Below are 21,304 nucleotides of genomic sequence, written 5' to 3'. Positions count from 1 at the left end.
TTTTCAGACAAGCTAGGTGACTTTGCATTACTGAAAATATTCATCTAGCAGCAGACCCACCTGTGAACATCTCTGCTTGATTACACATTGATTATCTTAACTAAGTTCTTTTTGACACTTCTTCAGAACTTGTAACATACATTGATTTCTAGCTATTTCCTCTTTTACCACCCCCCTGCCCTTTTCCTGCAGTTTGATTTGTAGAAAAAGTAAAGACCCTAAGCTGCCTTTTATGTTTTGATATGTTTTGTTTCTTTAAGTGCGTGTTAAAGACAATGCTGGAACTGAATCAGCTTTATGGGTTTCCTTTTACCTCAGAAGTCAGGGGCTCCTAATATTGATAGGCTAGTACTTTTTACTATTTCTCTCCTCTCACTCCTCTCTATCTCCAGCATTATTCTCCAGTGAGCAGCATTGTCAGGTCTCCCACTCCTATGAAGAAGCTGACTGCCACATTGGACTGACAGGTCCTTTCGAAGAGGAGCTCCAGAAACTTCCTGTTCTTCTTTCCTACCACCTGAATTCTAATAAGCTCTTACCTTATAAAACATGCAAGATGTGACTGCCTTTAAAGCTCATTTATATTATTCTTTGAGCATACAGTCTGGTGTTCTTGGTGCCTTCACCTTCTCCTTCTAAACATGTCAATCCCCTCCTTTTTCTCTCATATTACACTCATTTTTGGGTGCCAAAGAGTGCCTGAACAGATGAAGGACACAAGAATTCTCAGTACAAAAGCAGTAAGTCTGTATGACATCTCACAAATTTCTGTCAACATTCCAGCCATCAACTCTTTACCTTCCCTTCATCATATTTGTGGGAAGGCTCCGAGTGCCTTCAGCTTGGCCAACTTTCTAGAGATGCCATCAAGCTGCTTCAACAATTATGTCCCCATCCTACGCAAATAGGTGTAAGATCCAATTTTACTATCAAGAGAGTTAAAACTTGTTTCACATTCTCACCACCTTTTGCATACTATTTAAATTTTTTGACTGCATGGATCCTTTTAAATTGTCATGTAAATTAACTTCTTGTTTCACTGATCTAATCACAACAAGCCTTTGAGCTTTCACTGTGCCTCTGCAACAGACACCCTCTGCTCTGCATTAATGGCTGTTCATGGTTCAGACCAGCCCCATCTAGAAAATAATAAATATCTTAAGCTGATCCTAACAATTTACTAGTGTGTCTAGCTGGTACTCCTAACCCCTCAGTTTCTAACCCGAATATCCTTCCTCCTTCCCCCCTTCCCTGCCTCGTGTCACCGTTTCTCATAATAACAGATACCCCCAAAGTACCAGCCTAGACTAAGATCTACCTCATATCTGGCTTTTCTCTAGCAAATACATAAACTCTCAATTCCTTCTGCTTTTTATCTGAAGGAGCCTCAGATAGTAAAAGCTCTCAGACCTTCCTTACCAGAAATCTGAACTAAGCTTCTACCTAACTGAGCATGACATGTCTCCCCACTGCCTTTTTTCCTCCTTTTTCCATCTGGCTAGTCTAAGAATATTTTTTGTTGGCATCCAAAGTTGAAAAAAAAAACCCGAAATACTTTGGCAGTGTCAATAATCAGATCCTTACTTTACTCTGAGAATTCTAAATAAGAAAAAAGCATTTGTATTAAGAACCATGAAGAGCAGAGAGTTAACGCTATCAGTTACTTGCTTAAGTGACGGTTTTCTTCCAACTTCAGCTTAAGTAAACTGATGAATTACATGTTTTAAAGTTAAAAGCAAGACTAATCTTTAATGTCAACAGTACAACCAATGTCTACAGTATAAGGGTAAGCAGAGCATGAAAACAGTTTATGAAAGCTAATTTTTCTGGAGTAAATGAGGAATATGTGACTGTTTCTGTTCAGATACACAGAATACGCCAAACAGAACTGTCATATATGTTTTAAATGGTCATTGCATAGGCAAATCATGCTAAAATAAGAGGATAAAAATCCATCTCGATTTTGACAGAAACAGGCTTATAGACAAGGGATGACGGGGACATTTACTGAGGAGAGTAGGTTAAAGATGCTGCAAAATCCCTGTTGCCACCTTCAAGTCTGCCATTTTCTGCATCACAAGGTGGGGAAGCAGCAGCTGTGCCGCTGTGCAGCCACCCATCCTCCCCCATCAATATCACAGCTGCATCCCACTCTGAGACAACATATATTCCTTCTACCTAAATAGCTAATGTCCTACAATAATCCAGAAGTTCAACCAAGTAGAAAGTAGCTTTGCTCTAACATTCATTTGTGGGTATGTACTATATTTTCATTTTAATAGGAATCGCATAGATCAAGGACAGAGAAAAAATATTGGTATCATAAATATCCTTGATCAAGCAAATACTTAGTTCCAGGTGTTAGATCTTGGTCTTTGTCTTGGTCAGCATCTACAGAAAGCAGACACAAAAAGCATAACCAACGTTTCCTCACACAGTTAATAAATCTTTAAATGATCTCATGAAACAGTGTACCAACTAGTCTGGAAAGGATTCAGCCATTCCTGGAAAGCTAGAAGTAGCTCCATTGGAGAAAGTTTTCTGTGATTGTTACCAGAGGAATCTGCAATCAAGAAGAGCCTTTTCTAAATGCAGGGCTGCCCCTTTATTCACTATTTACCGTACCACTCATCCTGTGGTAAATCACACCAAACATGTGAGCTCAGATATTCTTCTACTTCTTCAAACTTCAAAGAAGTTTTCTGAAGTAATAAAGCCAAGTCATCTGTTTCTCAGTAAATTAACAAACTGTGTACTTTCATTTGTCATGCCACTAAAACTGGTCAATTGTTTATTACCTCCAGACCACAGAAACTGCTTTTCTAAACATGTTTCCAAATCAAGGTGAAAGCTTAATTGAAAGTGAATAGTGACCTATTATTTGGTTAAAAAAGTAACCATAGTGAATGCTAAAACTAAACAAGAGAATTATTTCAGTGCCTCTGAATAATGGGTATTTTGGAGGTCAGATTCCTGTAAAAACTCAGAAAAATAGATTTGTACTACCACATTCCATTATCCAAAAGTACCCATTAATAACCCCGGAGTGTAGCAAACCCTATACAGTGCAGCCCTGCCCTAGTATGGAGTTAGTTCTTACATAAATTTAGACATCATAGACTCATCCAGCCTCAAGGCAGCAGAGCAAATGGACAGCAGACAACCCACATTCCCATCAGTTTCATACTGTCACATAGAACACATGCAGCAAGAATCAGATCCCTGCACTTTTTTTCTCTCAGACAAAATAATTAACACAATTATTCGAGCTGACTACAGTTTTTTCCTAGACAAAGACCAACGCTGATATATTTTTCAAATATGTGCATGTAGCAGCATGTGTATGTTAGGCACAAAGTAGCTTTCCTGTACAAAGGTTGTTTTTCCCAACTCCATAATGGTTCAGATACATCAGGAAAAGGAAGAAGCTGTGCTAGACAGAATTTGCCTCAAGACTGGATGATGCAACTCAAGAATTGCAGCCAAAAGGGCCACAAGGTGTTTGAGTTGGGGTTAGGAAAGGGAAAGAAATGTGCACTTGCCTCTAAGTAACACCTGCAATTTACTGAGAGGCAAGTGGAGTTCAGGGACATCATCTTCTCCTGGCCCTCCTCCTTTTTGATTTTTTTGTCCATTTTAAAAATGCAAAGTTCAGTTTTTAACAATCATCTTTCTAGAGATACACTTACATGGTATTATTAAGCAATTAACCTGTAAAAAATAAGCAATTATTTCAATAAATACCCCCCTTACTGCAGGTCATCTTTCAAAATCAGAAGAAATACTGCTTGGATTATTTTACATCAATAAAATTCAAAAGACACATAGCCTTTCACTGAGCGAGCTAAAACTAAAATGGGCAAAGAATTCCTATTTATTCCTCAAAATGTGAAAAAACAGTTCCAGACAGTCACAGATACAACGTTGGGATGTTAATTATATCACGTAATTAAATTTTGAAACAACAGAAATCAGATACAAACCTGCAGAGGGGTTCCTCTTTTGATTTGTGTACACCACGATAACCAGAGCAGTATCTAAACTCAACGATTACTCATTTTTACCAGAGCTGGCTTGGCAGGAAACCACACATCATTTTCAGCCCTACCAGGCTGGTCAGATGCCAACCAATTTCATGGCTGAAAAATGCAATAATGAACTGAAGATACTTCCTGAAAATCCTGACAAATAGTCAGATAAACAGACTGTCCCACCGCTTCCATAGTTTTTTTGGTAGCACTGAGTTTGGATGTCCACCAGTCCAGGTAACATTAACTTATGGTCCAGGTCTGTACTGAAATATACAGGGGAACAGCTCTAGTCTAATCCATGAGAATGAGAACTCTGAAAAACCAGAGCAGATCAAGAAGGGGTAAAAATCACCAGGCCTAAAAGTTCCCTAAGTCAGAAGCACTTCTTAAATACCATCAAAAACTCCAAGTCCATGAAAATATTATTCTGTTTCCTTTTCTGTTTTGTTGGAAAGTTAGGCACCAATAAGCTGGGAGATGTGTTTGTAAGGGTGCTTCCACCCCCAAAAGGTAAGGTGTTCAAAAGCTCTTTCCCTGAGCTGTCAAACAGGGATAACATCATACTATTGTCTCCTTTTCTCTTGCTATTAAGCTTGCTTCATGTGCAGTCACTTCCTATGACTTCTTAAAAGAAGTTTCTCACCAATAATTCCACAACCTGGCCAATGACAAGGACTAACTGCTACCACATTCCGTATCTGATGGGTTTCTCACAAGAAAGCCACTCTGAAATATTTTCACTATGCTGCTAACACTTGGCTGTGCCTCCTTCCTCATTTTGTTCACCTCTCCCCTTTTGCCATAACAGTGACTTCAGTAGAGGAATGGATCAAGCGGGATACGTATGGCTTGTTAAAAAAAAACTACTGAAAACAAGATAAGCAGCCCCTGGGGGAAGTTTTGCCAGTCATTTCAATTGAACATCCAGGTGACAGGTTTGTTGATCTCCCCTAAGAACACCTTCAATCTTCCCTGTTGGTTCAGCAAGTCACAAAAAAAGGAGGGAAGGAAAGAAGTGACAGCAATGTAATTCACCTTGCACTAAGTGCAACTTTCAAAAGAAGAAAACAGAAAATTAGAGAGAAAAAGAAGAGCAAACAGGACAAAGACTTCCAGAAGCTAACGGGCAAACAAGAATACATTTTTTTCTGACCAAATGAAAAACACTGATGGAGTGGGAGCATAACAAGAAGAGGAATATTTTCTAACTTGCACATCAGCCTTATGAAAAGTTCACCAGCTCTCCCCTGCAAGATCTCTGCTATTCTCGTCACCAGTGAAGAGAAGCAAGAGCATGTGAGGAAACCCCTAATTCAGTGCAATGCATGTTCTCATCCACAGGAAGGTTTCTGAAGAGCTGAACAGCTACAAGTCTTTGTTTTACTTACACTCTTGTGTGCTGGGTGAAAGAATTTACTTTTACCAATAGAGGTTGGCCAGGGCACAGCTGGCATGTAGTAAAGACATGTCAGTGACTTCCATTAGTGGCTTTTAGCATGCCAAATTGTCCTTCTTACAGCATTATCTGCCCCTGTATGTCTGTGTGCAGAAGGTAGAGAATTAAAGAGATGAAGGATTACTATAGGAGGTCAGAGATTTTTAATAATGTCTGGCCTCAAGGAAAGATTGACCCATTCTCCTGAACTCGCCATTCCTTCTTTCAATTCAGAACCTAGTTTTAAGTCTATTCAAGTTCCCTTCCCCTGCCCCCTGACTTCTGTTGTATGTGTGTGAACACGTGGATGTGTTTACTTTGAACATTTCTACAGCCTCTAGATTTCATACACTAAAAACAGACAAGCACTGGCAATGAAACTAGGGCAATTCTCATACCAGCCACAAGGATCTGATATACCTCATTCAACGAGATGTAAAAGTTAGGAGATGTTTACTACATCTTGACACAAATTTGATTTTTGCTAGCAGCATAGGAAGTAGACTGTAGCAAAAAGATTACTCACAGGGATAAAATGGCAAGACAATGTATATTGTGTATGTAAAGTGTGGACCAAAATTATTCTGTCTCTCTTAAAAAAAAAGAAAAAAGTACCTTCTATGGACCCAAAGCTCTCAAAGCAGAAGTCAACTCTCTGATAGGAAAGTAGGACCCATAATTACATAAGGAAAAGCTTTACCTTCACTGGCAGTAGCTCAAAAAGACTTTTAACTTTGTATAGCACACAACCTACTCGGAGCCATCAGGTGGGAAAAGCTGTAATGAATCACATAGAATTGCAGGAGCTACTCTTGCAGCAAGATGAAATACAAACTATCTGAAATTCCACATGGCAAACAGCAGTCATCCTCATCTTCCCCTCATGACTAACATTGGTGCACTTATTTTGTGACAACAAAGCTGTGTTCTGCTCAGCTGTTAACAATAGCTTTGTAAGCAAGTGGTGCAGGGCCTTATGGCTTTTTGATATGCCTATGTAGCTGCTTTTCTTTCCATTTCCCCTACTACGTGCCAGGTTACAGAAACACTTCCAAGCAGCAAATTCAGAAATAGAAGGAGTTCAAGGCCAGGTTTCACACCTGCAACCTTGCAGTTCTGGGCTGTTTCAGCCCTGAAGAGCTGCCTCATTGTAAGTCCAAGGCTTCCTCTAACATTCAGGTTTTCTGTTCAGTAATTCCAAATGAAGTTTATGATTTTTTATTTGTGTTTGGGTCAGGAAGGGATGAGGGGGAGTAGGGAGAGGGAATATTGCTATGTAGCTATTACACGTATCACATTTTACTCTGATAAAATAATTTAATTGAATGTCACAGTAATTCATGCAAATTAATTTATCACCCAAATTAAGACACTGTCTCACTCCAATCCCCACAAAAAAATCAAGACCAGCTACTCCTATTCAACACTAACATACCATTCATAACTATGTGTCCCAAAATACTTCAAAGGACAATGTAAGTTAGCACAAAGTTTTGAAGGGTTAAGTAGCAGTTCTAATTTTTATTTCTTCTCAAATTCTGCAGAAGAATCTGTTTTCTAAATCACTATAAATATAGTATTTAGTTTACAGCAGCAGCAGCAACCTATCAAAAACAGCCCATATGATTCCAGAGTGGGGGGATAGGACACAAATGCCTATCTTTTTTTAGGAAAAAGAACAATGCAGCCCCCCTTTGACAGTAATGTGCTATCTCCATGTATGTGCCAAGGAGAAATTTTGGCACCGAGAGAATATTCAAATAGAATAAGGCATCAGCAGCCCCTGTGGTTTAAGATGTATATTCCGGTTTGTTTAGAAAATAAGTTGTTCTGTAGTTGGACAAAGTGCTACACATGACCCATTTCTTAACTCCAGGTGTGACTTATGCAACTTGTGCTGATTCTCTGCTCATCCTGGATGGACTGCATTACACTGCCTACCTTACACAGGACTTTTCTTCCCATATTGCTCTAACAGCCCTACAAAATTGTTTAACAATCTTTAAGTCTCTGGCATTAAAAAAAAAATACAAGAAAAAGAATACAACAAACAAACAAGAGAAATCCCAAACCTGTTGCATTTGCTACAAGACAAGAAAGGCACATTAAAATTTAAATAACATTGTAAGGGAACAAAATTTTAAATCTGCATTGCCGTCTAGGAGAAGTGTAAACAGCAAACTCCTCTGATATATATACTGACTGCCCAAATGGAAAATAAAGACTCAATGACATGTTTAGAACAGGATAAACAACTCCCAGTTCTAGCTAACAGTCTTTCCCTGTCTGCATAGAGAGAAAGAGGGGCAATGAAAAGATTTGTACATGTCTGAGACTATAAGTCACAGGATTTTCTGCACTGCTATTCACTCTAAAATTCATTCAAATATTGAGGGGAAAGAAGAAAGCAATTTCCATAGATTAAAAAAAGCAGAAACAATAAAATAAAAATAAAAAATAAAAAATCTGAACAAACAAACACAACAAAAAAACTCACCACCACCAAAAAACAAATCCCATCTCTTAATGTAAGAAGGCTAGAAATCTCTGGAAATGGTCCTAATGTAAATCTCAGACAAATCTGCATTTTGCTGAAACAAGAACTTCGGGTTAGGCTACATATGAAAGTAGCTCAGACTTCCCCATTAGGTCCAGTTCTACTTTATACACTAGGACGTCAAAAAACTTCAGAGTGAAAATTTAGTAACTGGCTTACCACAGAGCAAAGAAGAAAGAAGTTGAAAGAAAAACAGACAGCATCATCTGTGACTTAAGTCGGTCTTTCAGAAAGCAAAGATCCTCAAGGTAGTAAATATAATCCTTGAATTGTTTGCAAATAGGTTTAATCATCTAATTGCCATGTACAAGGAAGGAAAATCTATGCACTATCAGAATTCAGTACAGCTAATTACTAGAAGGCAAAATAAAGATTTTTATCAAACATAGTGTGCGTTCTTCAGCTATTATATCTATCAATATTTATATATCTTACAGCTCTTTCTGGGTGGTTGCTGCATACATTTTGTCTGCAGTCAAGAAGCTTCTCGACTGCAAACGTGCTTTTAAAAAGAAACCTGGCCTGAACTCTGCATTTCCAATTCAAGCAGTGGATTCTGAAGCCTGTTAAGTCCCTGGAGCAGCTGATAGCTAAAGACTTGTTTCCGCTTTTCTAACAATTTCCTGGTTTGCATAACAATCCTAAAAGAAACACACTCAAGAAGTTTTCCAGCACAGAGTTCTCCTTGTCTCCGACATAGTTCTAGTTTCAAGGCATAGAGAATATTTATATACAATTACAATAACTTTAGAGATATATTTGTCTATAAATATATATACATATGAATATGTATCAGCTGCTTGTTTAAAACAAGATTATGATAATTTTGCCATATCCAGGAAATACAAAACACTGGCTTGTGCCTGGTGCTTAACTCATGCCATTGTGAATAAGGGGGGGCGGGGGGAGGGAAGGGGTTTAATGTTTAATTTCCTGTTAAAAACACACACAGGATAAAATCTTCCAAAGAGCAGTTATAAAACATGCATTTGTTAGCCAAGAAGCTAGGTAAATATGGAATGAAGCCCAGGCTCACTTCTATTCCTTCACCCCCTCTCCAAAGAAGAAAGGAACTGAAGGCCAAGGAGTGTATTTGGAAGCACTGAGCTCTACTCAGGGACTAGATAATTCATGAGCCTGGCTGATCCACACAGCCTGCAGCCACGGGGCAGTGGCTCAGAGCATGCAGTGACACAACTGAGCTTGAGGTACTGCAACGCTGCATGTGCATGGCACACATGCCCAAGAGCCATTATCCCAACTACTGCCCACTGTCCTGACACAGCGGGCTGGCTGAACAAGGAAAAGAGGCATTAGCATGTGGCCAGCAGCTACCAACAGCCTGAGGGTCCTGCTACCTTTGGTAGTGGCTTTACAGACCACAGAGGGTATTTTTTTCAGCAATCACAAGGGGAAATGTTATTTCACCTGCAGCTGTTCAGCCTTCACTACGGTTTTACTATGTACCATGATGTATCAGGCTATTCTGCAGTTCAGCCCACTACAACTCCCAGACAAGCACCAAAGTTCTGCACAAAACGTAACTATTACAGCCTTTAACAATCCCAGCTGTTTGCCAAGATGCCCAAATTAGACAAGAATATGGACTGCATTTAGGCAAAATAGAATCTTTATAACAGTTTTCAACAGTAACATTGTATTTTTGGATCTCAGAACAAAAACAACCCACTAAGTGCTTTTTGTTTGTAGTGTTTGGGTCAAAGTCAACTCCTTAGTGCACACCTTGCTCCATGGAATTTGAGAAGTTGTGGTACTTCTTGGGTCCTGCTAGGATTCACATTCAAAATTAGATGTGAATAGCTCTGTGAGTGGCTTCACTTTAGTTTTGTTTTTCAGATGAGGATAAATTTATTATTGCAGATGTAGCTCAAGAGCTTTCTTAGCTTTTGGGAGCATATTATTCAAATTAACACATCTTAAGCTTTTTAAGCAGATACTCTTAAACATCTTCTAGTGAAGGCATTTAGTTTCACATTTGAACCAAGAAAAGACAGACACAGATTTTGTATCTCTCTGGTGAATCAAATGCGATCGCAGGAATGCTGAATTTCTTGCTGACTCTTTGCAAAACTGGCTTTGAAGCTATAAACAGTCCTGAGTTTATTTCTAAAAGCTGCACTTAACAGCTGTCGTAGGTATTTGTGTTCTTGCCTTATGAAATCAACCACTGTTAACCACTAATTTAGTGACAGTTCACCAGCGAATCTCTTACTACTGCATGATTCCAAAACATTCCAGTTTATTTTCACTTGTTGTAACTGGACTTTGTGCCCTGATGCCATGGCTCTTCATGTGAAAAGACAATTGGCAAAAAACATTAGGAGAGAGAAAAGGAATAGGGTGGAGAAAAACTGTAACACAAAATGAGCCCTGACTTGCCTCCTCAGTACTGTACATACCCCCAGGCAATGAAATTTCAGGAAAATGATTATGGTTCTGGCCAACAGTCAGAATACATAAGATATTATACACCCTTTGCCTCACTGTGTGTTGCTACTGCAGACTCCATGCAAAAGGAAGATTTTTCTTTTTTTTTTTTCATTGCTTTTCAGTGGTAAGGCAAGTTGACAAGTATTTACTGCTAGTTACAGCAAGGTATTAAAGATTCAAGTGAAGTAGTGGTATTCTCCAGTGCAGTGGTGACCTGAGCCTTTAATCCAGATGAATTTAACTGTAAAGTGCATTAGCTCTTCTCATAAAAGATTTGCTTTAATTTTAGTTCTCTCTCCATTTATCTTATGGCTGTGTAATCTTCAGTAGAGGTCAAAGAGATTTCCCCAAAGAAACAGGAGCTGCTTCTTTTTTAGAGGAGAAAAGCATATTTAAGACAGTCCGTCCTACTTTCAAGCATAAGTCACAGGACAGTACTCCCTGCTGTCCTCTCTCTGTAGCTCTCCCTGCTTCTTTGCATGTTCCAAAGCAATTAAATCAGCGAGCATGTGCATCCACACACGTATACAAATGAAACATGAAATGAAAACACCTCCTGGAGATAGGATACACAGCCCATCTGATGCAAGGACTGAAATGATTACTAACATCTTACCATCATCCAACTCCAGGCAGAGATTGTAAACAGCCAGAGGCCTCTTAATACGCTGTCCCTGTCTTCTTGACTGCCTTGGTGGGGCATTTGGAGGAGATACTGACATAGAGATTGGCTCAGGGAAAGTAGCATCAGGCAGGGTTTTGAAAATCTGCAATCAAGAACACAAAGGGTGTTAATTATTTATCATGAAGAGCAACCTGTGCAATGCAACTGTAAACCATTATCAAACAACATTTGTTTTGGATTTCATTCAAAGCAGACAGGAGCCAAAAAATCCATTCCTTCAAGTTTGGGAGTATGTCATGGTTTTTTAATGAGTGCTCTAAAAATAAATAAATAAATAGATAGATAAATATAATATGGAAATAACCAATAGCACAGTCTACACATTAACCAAGCTGCCAATCAGTTAATTCAAACACAAAACATTTGCAGCCACACTTACCAGCTAGGATGGAGGGGAAGGAGAAAATGAAAGGAACCAGTAACCCAAATGCTTTATAGCTTTAGCTAAAACTCGTAATTTTTCCAGAATACCCATTTTAATTTTCAAAGCTCGTGATATCATTATACCAGCCATTTTAATTACAGAAACACCACACTCTTGAAGAAAGCAAGGGGAAAATTTTGTGGGCAGGGGTTTTTAGTGAGAAATACCATAGTAACAAACCACGTGAGAATTTATTCTGTCAACTATTACATATTTTATATTAAATACTGACATTCACAAAGATGCATATAAAAAGGATTGCATTTGCTATCATCATTTTATCTTTTGAGTCACGACCATCAGCATATCACCACTCCACACAGAATACCACATCATATCTCTCTGAATTAACCAACAGCATAGATTCACTGTACCTGATAGCACCTTAACTGTCACACGAAGGGGACAGTCTAACAGTGCTGATTTGCTACTAGAAATTATCAGTGTGCTGGCATGCAATTTACCAGCAGCCTTCTACAAGTGATCATGGCATGAACAAATTGGCTTCATATGTATTTCAGCAAAGACAAAGCAGCAGATAAACCCAAACAGGAGCTGTGTAAGAAAACTCCTGTGTCTGTACAGCACCTCACAGCAATGCAACACAGCGATATAACAAGATATAATGAAACAGTATATGATGTTCTTGTGCTCTGCAACTTTATGATATTTACTATGAGGACAAATGGCAGAGGAGAGCTGTAATCAATATTTGAAGGGGAAGCTTTAGATAAAGTAGAAATTCATGCAGAAACTATAAAGGGACAACACAGATAACACATTTTTGGATAACAACAGCATATGTCAGGAGCAGTATGACACTAAAAGCCAGACAGGTGAGAAATAATGCCATAAGCATCCTGTAGTAAGGCACTCAAAACACCATGTTAAAAGTACTAGAGATCCTAAATGCCATCATATCCTGGCCTGCTAACCCTGAATATTAATGTGTAGGAAGAAAATGACCCAAGATGCCATGTATGCATTGACTTGCAGCCACTTAATCATCACTTTCCTATTGGCAGGTAAAAGACTGTGCTGGTACAAAATAATCAAGAAAGGCCATATTCCATGAAAACAGTGGAGAAATTATCATATTTCCAAAACTGGGCAGCAGTGGGCCAGAAGCCCACGTATGGTGTGCACAGGAAAGCTTCAGTGGAAACATTACCTTCCTTTCCAGTAAGTGAATGTTGCATGGGGGAGGTAAAAATGCTCTAATTTGAAGTTCCCCATCCCAGCATTAGGAAAATTGTCTCCTCCTCCTTCACATGCCTAAGAACAAGGGACTATGAGAGAGCGCCAAAATAGCAACTCTCTCAAAACAAAATGTTTACAAAGAAGAGAGGAAGCTGTCCAACCTGGTTCTCCCCAGTACAGACACAGCAGCACTCTCAGGCAGTGACAAAGCTCTAGTTGTGCTCAGAGTTCTAAAGCCATTTCTTAAAACCTGATGCAATATATAATAGTGAAATCTAATGTGCACCTCCATGGCACTTGGCTAACAGTACCACACTGCCCCCTTATGTGTAAATATAAGGCTAGATTGAGCAGGTTTGGGCATAAATATTTGCTTCTGAAAAATTCAAAGGTACCAAAACTTGAAATGCCATCTTTTCCATGGACTAAGCATTGCATTTGGGCTCCCTGGCAAACAACTCTCTGCCAAGAGGTTTCAGCGTGTTGTTCACTATGCCACATTCCACAGCTGTGTTTATTTCTACAGCCTTATCCATGGATCTCTGCTGAAATTAGTGATGGTGAGAAGAACAAGTATTTCCCAGGAGTACTTCATAAGAGATGAGCTTTCTTGTATGCTTCTAGGTGACTTGCACAGGTGGCAGTGAATTTCTTCAGTGTTTTTTATTAGTCTATCACAAATACTGCAATATACTCTTCCAAAACTATTAGTATGAGAAATTAGAGTCACAAAGGCAAAAGACAAAAAGAATTTTTGCTCTTTCAAGCAGTTCATAGTTGTGTTCATCCCTACTTGGGTATCTTTTTTTGCCATTTTAGTAGGAAAATAAAATCCAGCCCAGCCCTAATGAAACATTTTTCAGCAGCAGCAATCTTTCTGTTGTAGGCCAAAGCCTCAGCTTATATTACAAAGGAGAGCATCCGAAAAGCAAGCAGAACATCAACCTCTGCCTTCAGAAGTGCACATACAGCATTCAGCTTATCTTTCTTGCTTTATTTTCACTTAAATAAACAAATGCGTTTCATCATAGCTTGGATATTTGTCTGCTGCACTGACAGAAGCACTGTTAGGTCTGCCTGAGAATGAGGGGATGGAGAACTGCTTTATTTAATCTGTGGGGAGAAAAGTTGGTTTTGGTTTTATTCAAATTTGCTTCTAACTTTATTAACTATTTAAACATCACCGAAGCTAAATGTTTCGTGGCTAATAAAAGATGCCAGCTGTGAGTGACCTGTTGTCAGAAGCCCAGTGCATGCACACAGAGGACTGAATTCCTGAATTCAACATCACACACACACAATATAAGCACTTGAAATAGTCCCAGCAGTGCTGTGTGGGGCCATTTTGTGCACAAAAGCAAGTCAGCATGGGACCACAGGTGAACAAGTTTAGGAGCACAGTCCTGCACTACAAGCAGCTGCTATCAGATGCATGGCAAGGCAATCACACATATCCAATTGGAGGAAAAGACTCCCAAGGAAGAACAGATTGGAATGTGCTATTTAAGAGATGAATGTTTTGTTACTCAAAAAAACCACGCTCCCTGAAGGTCAGATCTACCACTATCACCCATCTGGACTGCAGAAGTCACCACAGCTTAGACTAATTCCTGTAATAAAGACAAGAATGAGGTATGCTCATTGACTTACGTCATTCTAGAAGCGATAAAATATACTAAGCCAACCTCAAAGTTTAAAGATCTCACACTCACATCCAGTGTTAACACAGTTTTTGACACTGTGGTCAAACTGCATGTGATTTATAGACTATCAGTTTTCTATAATTTAGTTCTCAAAAGCACTGGCATCCTGCTGTTGACTTACCTGGGAGTAAACTCTGAAGTGTAACAATTTACACTTGGGAGAAGACTAATATACGTAGCACTCAGAATTTTAATCCAGCAACAAATCCCTCTGTTAGTCAGTCCCAGTTAGTCCACTATTAAAAATGGTTCTTTAGATCTGATCTTATATGAAAGCAAAATTTCAAAGTGCACACTGAATGAACCAGAGGATGAATCTCCAAACCTGCAGCGTAAAAGTTACAACAAAAAAGATGAAACTCTAGTGGAGCAATTTAAAACTCTAAGTCTGACCTATTTCTCTCTCTATGTAGGAGTATAAAATGGATGCTTTACAAGGCTAAACAAACCACAAACCATCTTGGGCATACAGCACTAATAACAGCTCTGTCTAGAGCAGTGAGCACAAGATCATCCCTACATAGAACCATTCCAATTCCGAAATCTGTGTCCCACAGTGTCTGTGGCAGCATTTCTTCAGAGTAATGAGCCAAATTCAACATATTATCATACTGTATTCTACCAGCAGATCCACATGGCAGCAGCCCAAGCAATTTTGCCAGATTCCCCTTAATCTGCAACAACAGTGTTGGACTCTAGATCCTGAGCTCTTATGAGAGCCGATTTTAGATAGTGAAAAAACCCATGGCTGGGAGGATTTACCTTGGCTTATTCCACAAGTTTATGACTAGATGTATAGCTGTACATGGAAATGTAGATTAGATTCTGCTGCTACAAGAGAATACTGATCTGTTTGTTCTGGTCTCAAGCAGAACTAATTAATGAATTTCAGTATGTTTGCCAGGAATTACTTTAGGAAAAGACCAAGACATCAGGTCATCTCTGTCTGCTTTGTTTCACTGGGGTAATTAAAATTTCCTCTAAAACTCAGTGGGAAGCAAACAGCAAGGACAGAGTGGGATGAAAAAGAGGGGAGAAAAAACTGGAGGCTTAGTAATAGAGCTAATGAAGATAAACTTACAGGAAATCAGCTTAAAACAGTGCCATGGTTTTGTTTCAAGACAAAACCCCTATCACTCTCATAACACCAAGCACCCAGAACATGCATCTATATCCTTGGAATACACAAACACAAACCAGAGCACCAGAAGACTCTGTGTAATGCAATGGAAGTTAGAATATGCAAGGTTATTCCAATTTTTTTTTTGGAATTCTACTAGTGGGATAGGCTCCACTACTACATTCATATGTTGTAGAGAAGAGTATTTCTCATGACAAGAACAACCTAAGTTTCTATCTGGGCAATTTCCCTTCAATACCATCTTGATTTGCCATTGTTAAATAAAAGATACAAACACAGACACTTCCACTAATGTTCATTGAATAATATAAAACACCATCCAGCTATGGCACATGTACTGCTCTCCCCTTACACATTTTATCCCCATGGTACTCCTTGCATCTCCATGACAACTGGATATAATATATGCTGATCAAAGAATATTTTATACATTAGCAGTTAATGGGATAGTGCAAGAGGAGCTTATTACCATGGTCTTTCCTTGACTTAGCTTCTTTTCAATGTAATGCAAGCCCAATTCAGGTTAAACCCAGCAATCTGCACAAAACTAAAAATCATATATTTATATTAGAGACAAAAACACTAAAAAAAGGCCAACTGTCTCTGTGGTTCACAGTGTGCTCTTATTCAGATTAATTTTCAACATTTTTTTCCTCTTAGGATAATGAAGACAGGTTGTACCCTGCTTTTTGCCATTTTCTGAAACCAAAGCAATGATGTCTTTTATGCCAAATTACAATTTTAGTGTAGACATAAGCATTTCAGAAATTGCAAGGTGAAAATAAGCATCCTAAAACACTACTACAATAGTTCAGCCACTAATTATAACCACTAGCCACTAATTGCACACTAATTGTAGTCCATTTTTTAAGAGTAAAAACCACATTCAACAACATGAAAAGTTCTAGGGTTTTTATTCCCTATTTAAAGGGATTACAGAAGCTAATTGGAGCTATTAAAAGTTTAATCATAATAGAAGTTACAAAATATCAACTTCTAGAGCGCTAGGACAAAAGATTTATTACAAAACTGATTTCTGCACCAATTCTAACAATTTTATAAAACTTCCAGAGGACTGAACTCTTTTGAAAAAAGTATCCTTTGTTACTGTAGTTTCTTACTGGTTCATATTTTTACTTTACTATGGACAATGTTAGCGCAACGTGTTACATTCCTGGTTTTAGTCAAAGTATCTATTTCTTTTTCTTGTTCACAAACACAATTCAATAAATAAAAACTACATGCACTAGGAATTCTTGATATCTAAACAGAATATGTGTTCAGTGTGAAAAATGTGATTAAAGTTGATTACTTCTAAAATTTATATTCAACATTTTTTAAACGTTTACAAAATTCTCCAAGAAAAATTATCAACAACTTCATCAGAATTCTGAAATAACTTACCTCCCAAATGTTATCATGGTGTCCACTCCAATACAGGTGTGCCTGCCTCAAATTAGTTATCCTGTCTTTTGCACTTCAACACTTATATACTGTAAAGTACGATTTGCTGTGCAGTGCTTTCTGTGAGACTGCACAAGATGCAGATTTTCTGAGGTTTTGGATTTGGAGGCTTGAATTCCGCTACAAACCACAAAATATCTTTATACATTATTCACAAACATTATATTGGGGGGTGGGGGGTAAAAATCAGATCCAGAGCTGAAAACTACCTGTGGCTCAGTCTCTAGAGGGCCACCAACCAGACAGCATCAATAATGCTCTTGATGCTGCCTGGCACACACTGCTGAATTACAGTGCAACAGAGGATGCAGCCTGGAAAGTAACCAGGTATAAGTCAAAACAAGAAACAGGAATCATCCTTGGCTGTGAGCCAAACCACAAAGCTCTCTAAATAAATAAATTAAAATTGAATCCATCCAAGACAACCTTTTCTTCATTGCAAAGATATCATTTGCTGAGCCCATCTGCCTGGCAGCTGGATCACCCCTAACTAAATGAAACATTGCTTATAGGGATTTGTGATCTCCTTTTGACTGGAGTATCTTCTATCTGCTCTTCTTATACAAGTACAACTACAGATCTGGAAAATCTGCAAACTACAAGAGTGACAAAAGAACCCAGGGAAGTTTCAGACAGATCTGATGTATCAGTAGACTCTAACAGCCACTCATTTGCCCTGATTGCGTTGAACTGTGTAGTTCAAGTTTTGGATGCAGTGAAGGAACTAAAAACCCTGCAAGACACAACACTACAGTCTGGAGGACAGCTGCAAAGGAGGGGGAAGAAAAAAAAAAAAGAAAACCATACCAAGGTTAAAAACGCGTGTCCTTTGATCGCTCGCGAATTATGAGTTTGTTGAGTCAGCCTTTCTAAAAGTAGCGCTTCTGATACAAAGACTGCAGCTTCCACCGTATCACATCGCGCTCCACCTTTTAACAATTCATGAGAAGAATGCTCCTGATGGCAGCCCATTCTCTGCTATCAACCAATCCATTTTAGCCATCGAGGGAAATGAGAGAGTTAACCACATACCAGGCTGGGAATGCCTCCACATTTGTCCACTGCACCAGCAGGAGCAGCAGGTTCACCTTCTCTTCTGTGCTCACCTACCCTTAACTCACACCAAGGAGAGTATTCTAAAAAGGTTATATTTCCCTGTTACACATAATAGCAATGAGTATCTTGTTTAGTTACAGGAACTACTTAAAATAGCAGAGAAATGCCTTAAAATTAAAAAATTGAATAGTCAATCTAATTACATTGATTTCTAAAATATGACACACTTCTCAAAGGAAAATAATGCAGAAGAAGGTTTGCATGTATTTTCTCTTACAAAGAGTGTGTGAAATCCTAAGAAGATGAAAGATGGCACTTGGAAACCTAAGTCAAGACCAAGCAAAACCAACAACTATGACCAAACACAGCACAGGTATGTCCCCTTCATTTGTAATAAATATATATTTATGTAAAGACATACATATACATGTGTATGTACATACAAAAACACATATGTGTATATATATATATACACACATCTATTTTACTGCAGATTTTATGAACAAATAGTATAATTGAGTATAAAAACCCACATTTTACCCCCTACCACACTGTCACCAAGCAAAGCATAAGAATGAAATGACAAGATGTTCAAGATTATTGCAAATGACACAGTTCCAACCGCAGCCAACCCTGCAGTCTCACCAGCATTTTCTTTTTCAAAGATATCCTTGCTGCCATTACAAGGATTTATACCATCATTGCTTTTTCAACTATTTTCTGCTTATTGTTTTTGTTAAAATACATTTTTTACCTTGCATTATGACTATAGGCTCTTTGGAGATAAAGAACACGCTGTTCTATTGTATGTCTAAATGAAATATTGATGCTTTATTAGTGCAAGAAGCATGCACTTGAATATTGGAAATAAAAGTATTATCAGCTGACTGCCACGTATTTTTAATACAAAAATGTTTAATGGTTTGAAATACACTAGTCCTTCTGGTAAGGCAAAAGCTAACTAGAATTCCAAAGAGTACATGCAAAACACATTACATCACACAGTTTCTGCATAAGAATTTACTTCCTAAACTTTTTAGAACCGCAACAACTTTTCCCCTCTTCATGCTCCTTGCAACATCTTACAGAATATTTTCATTTACTAACAAGATTTTATTTAAGAACATGCATTTTGGCTGTCTCCATAAGGACTTCTCCCTTGCTTCCTCCTCCATACATGCAAGCACAGCACCCTGACCATCAACACAGAAGCAAATATTGGTCACTTGAATTCCACTCCTTTAGCATCCTTTCTCTTTACTAACTTAGGAACATTGTGTGTATTTGTAGTACAGCATCTCAGCAGGTCTCTTCCACCTCTGAGACCATGACTTTTGTTTTGATTTTCGTTATCAATATAATCAGATTTCTCACAGCGCATGTTTTGTTTCTTTTGGACCAGTCTAGCAGCATACCAATCCAGGTATTGATCCAGACTGCTTCTAAAATCATCAACTGCAGTCACAAACACGAGTAGAGATTTGATATTCAGTCTTCTTACTATGCATACACCTCATTTAGAAAACTGAAGTCTTTTAAACAAACAAACAAACAAAAAAATTTGCAGTCAATTTACCACCACATGTGTGTCTCATGGAAGGGCTTTATGCTACCTACAGGGCAGAGAAAGGATTTCAAGAGTTTGCTCACACTACAGTGGAACAAAAGAGCTGCTCTGACTCCTACTAGAACTTCTTTGTTGTGTCTGTTGCCCTTTCTGCTTGAGACTCAGCCAATGATTAAGGCACGTAATTAGAATTAAATTCAGGAACAGTTTCAATGATACTTCTGATTAGTTACATGCTTCAAGCTCAGCACGTGCTGAATACCCTCCTGAATACCCTCACGTGTTTTTACCACAAACTCTGTGCTAATGGAGATATTTTAATGTCATTTTTCCTTGCTCCAAGTCCAACATTTGTTGACTTGAGAAATATTCATCTTGTGGAGGTTCCAAATTGCTGCACCACAGCAAACCACCATAATTACACTGCACTGCTTCTTGGTCCTCCTTTGCAGCCGAAGGTAAAGCAACAGGAAAGCTGAAACAAACCCTCTTTAGTAACTCTCATGTGTCCTTTCAAAAGATCTGCTCTGTTGCCAAAAAACAGTCTTAAGTTTGTGTGGTGGCATGGCATTCCACCCTAAAGCATTTACCTGCAACAGAACTGCTGGATTGCCACGGGGAGACTCTGCTCCTTCATGCTCTGAAACAATCTGGCTTCATCCACTTCCATTCCTTCTGCCTCACAAATGTTGCATGTATTATGCACTGTAATACGTTTTAAGACAAGATTTTTCAAGGATTACTACATGAAGTTGATGTTGGCTTAAGAGCTCAGTAGTATTAAATTCTTCTCTTCCTTTTTTAGTTTAAAAAAGAAATCATGAAAGTGCCCAAAGTATAAAAAAAAGTATTTCATTTAAAAAATTCCCCTTAAAACTGTTTTGAACATATCAAAGACATTTTGTCTAAAATATGTAAAATCCTTCCCCTTTATAGAAAGTCTGATAGAGAAAAGGTATCTGCCCTATATATAGGAAATACTGAGCTTTTCAGCTTGAGTGTCTTTGAGATAATTTTGCCCATAGGTTGTTTGAATTTGAGGAAAAGATATATTTTACGAAGCATATTCCCTTTCCTCAGATTCTGGTCTTCCAATCTCCAGAAGGAACTTCTAGGTCTAGCCCCTCGCTTTTTTCCTTCTAATTTTCTTTCACTGTAATTTTCATCTTCTTTCTGTTTTTATAATCTTGCTATTTGTACTCACTATTCTTTCCTCCCCCATACGCTGGTTTAAATATTCCAGTCCCACTGAGATTTTTATTCCAACCTCCTCCCTCATCTTCTTTCATTTCTTAGACTTTTTTTTTATCCTGCTGCCTTTTTTTTCCTTCTTAAAATAACGTTCAGGGAATAGAGAAATCAAAATGGCTCACATTACCACTGAGGCATCTCTAAATGGCAAATAAACAAGCCCTTTAAATAGTGACAGTCACTCCAATAAGATGCCAAAACAATATAACAAACAGCAAGATGAATATGTGCATGCTCTTCATGCTGCCATGGCATGGACCCTTCTTCCTCACCACAAGTCAGAGAAGAGACCAGAAGAGCTGAAATGTCCAAGATTTCCAATCTGTTAAGCCCATGGGA

The 21,304-nt window shown here is 38.4% G+C and overlaps 1 protein-coding gene across 1 annotated transcript in view; it reads right to left on the bottom strand.

Annotated features, from left to right (window-relative positions):
* The window catches only part of ARHGAP10 (Rho GTPase activating protein 10), a 137,941-nt gene that overhangs the window by 23,605 nt on the left and 93,032 nt on the right, over positions 1–21,304 (bottom strand). Inside the window, exon 19 of the mRNA XM_053940413.1 lies at positions 11,091–11,241. Within this exon, the coding sequence (XP_053796388.1) occupies positions 11,091–11,241 (151 nt within the window). The remainder of the gene's footprint in view (positions 1–11,090; positions 11,242–21,304) is intronic.

The sequence above is a fragment of the Vidua chalybeata genome, chromosome 4 (genome assembly GCF_026979565.1).
Source record: "Vidua chalybeata isolate OUT-0048 chromosome 4, bVidCha1 merged haplotype, whole genome shotgun sequence".
NCBI classification, from domain to species: Eukaryota; Metazoa; Chordata; class Aves; order Passeriformes; family Viduidae; genus Vidua; species Vidua chalybeata.
This window is presented reverse-complemented; position numbering and strand designations above follow the sequence as displayed.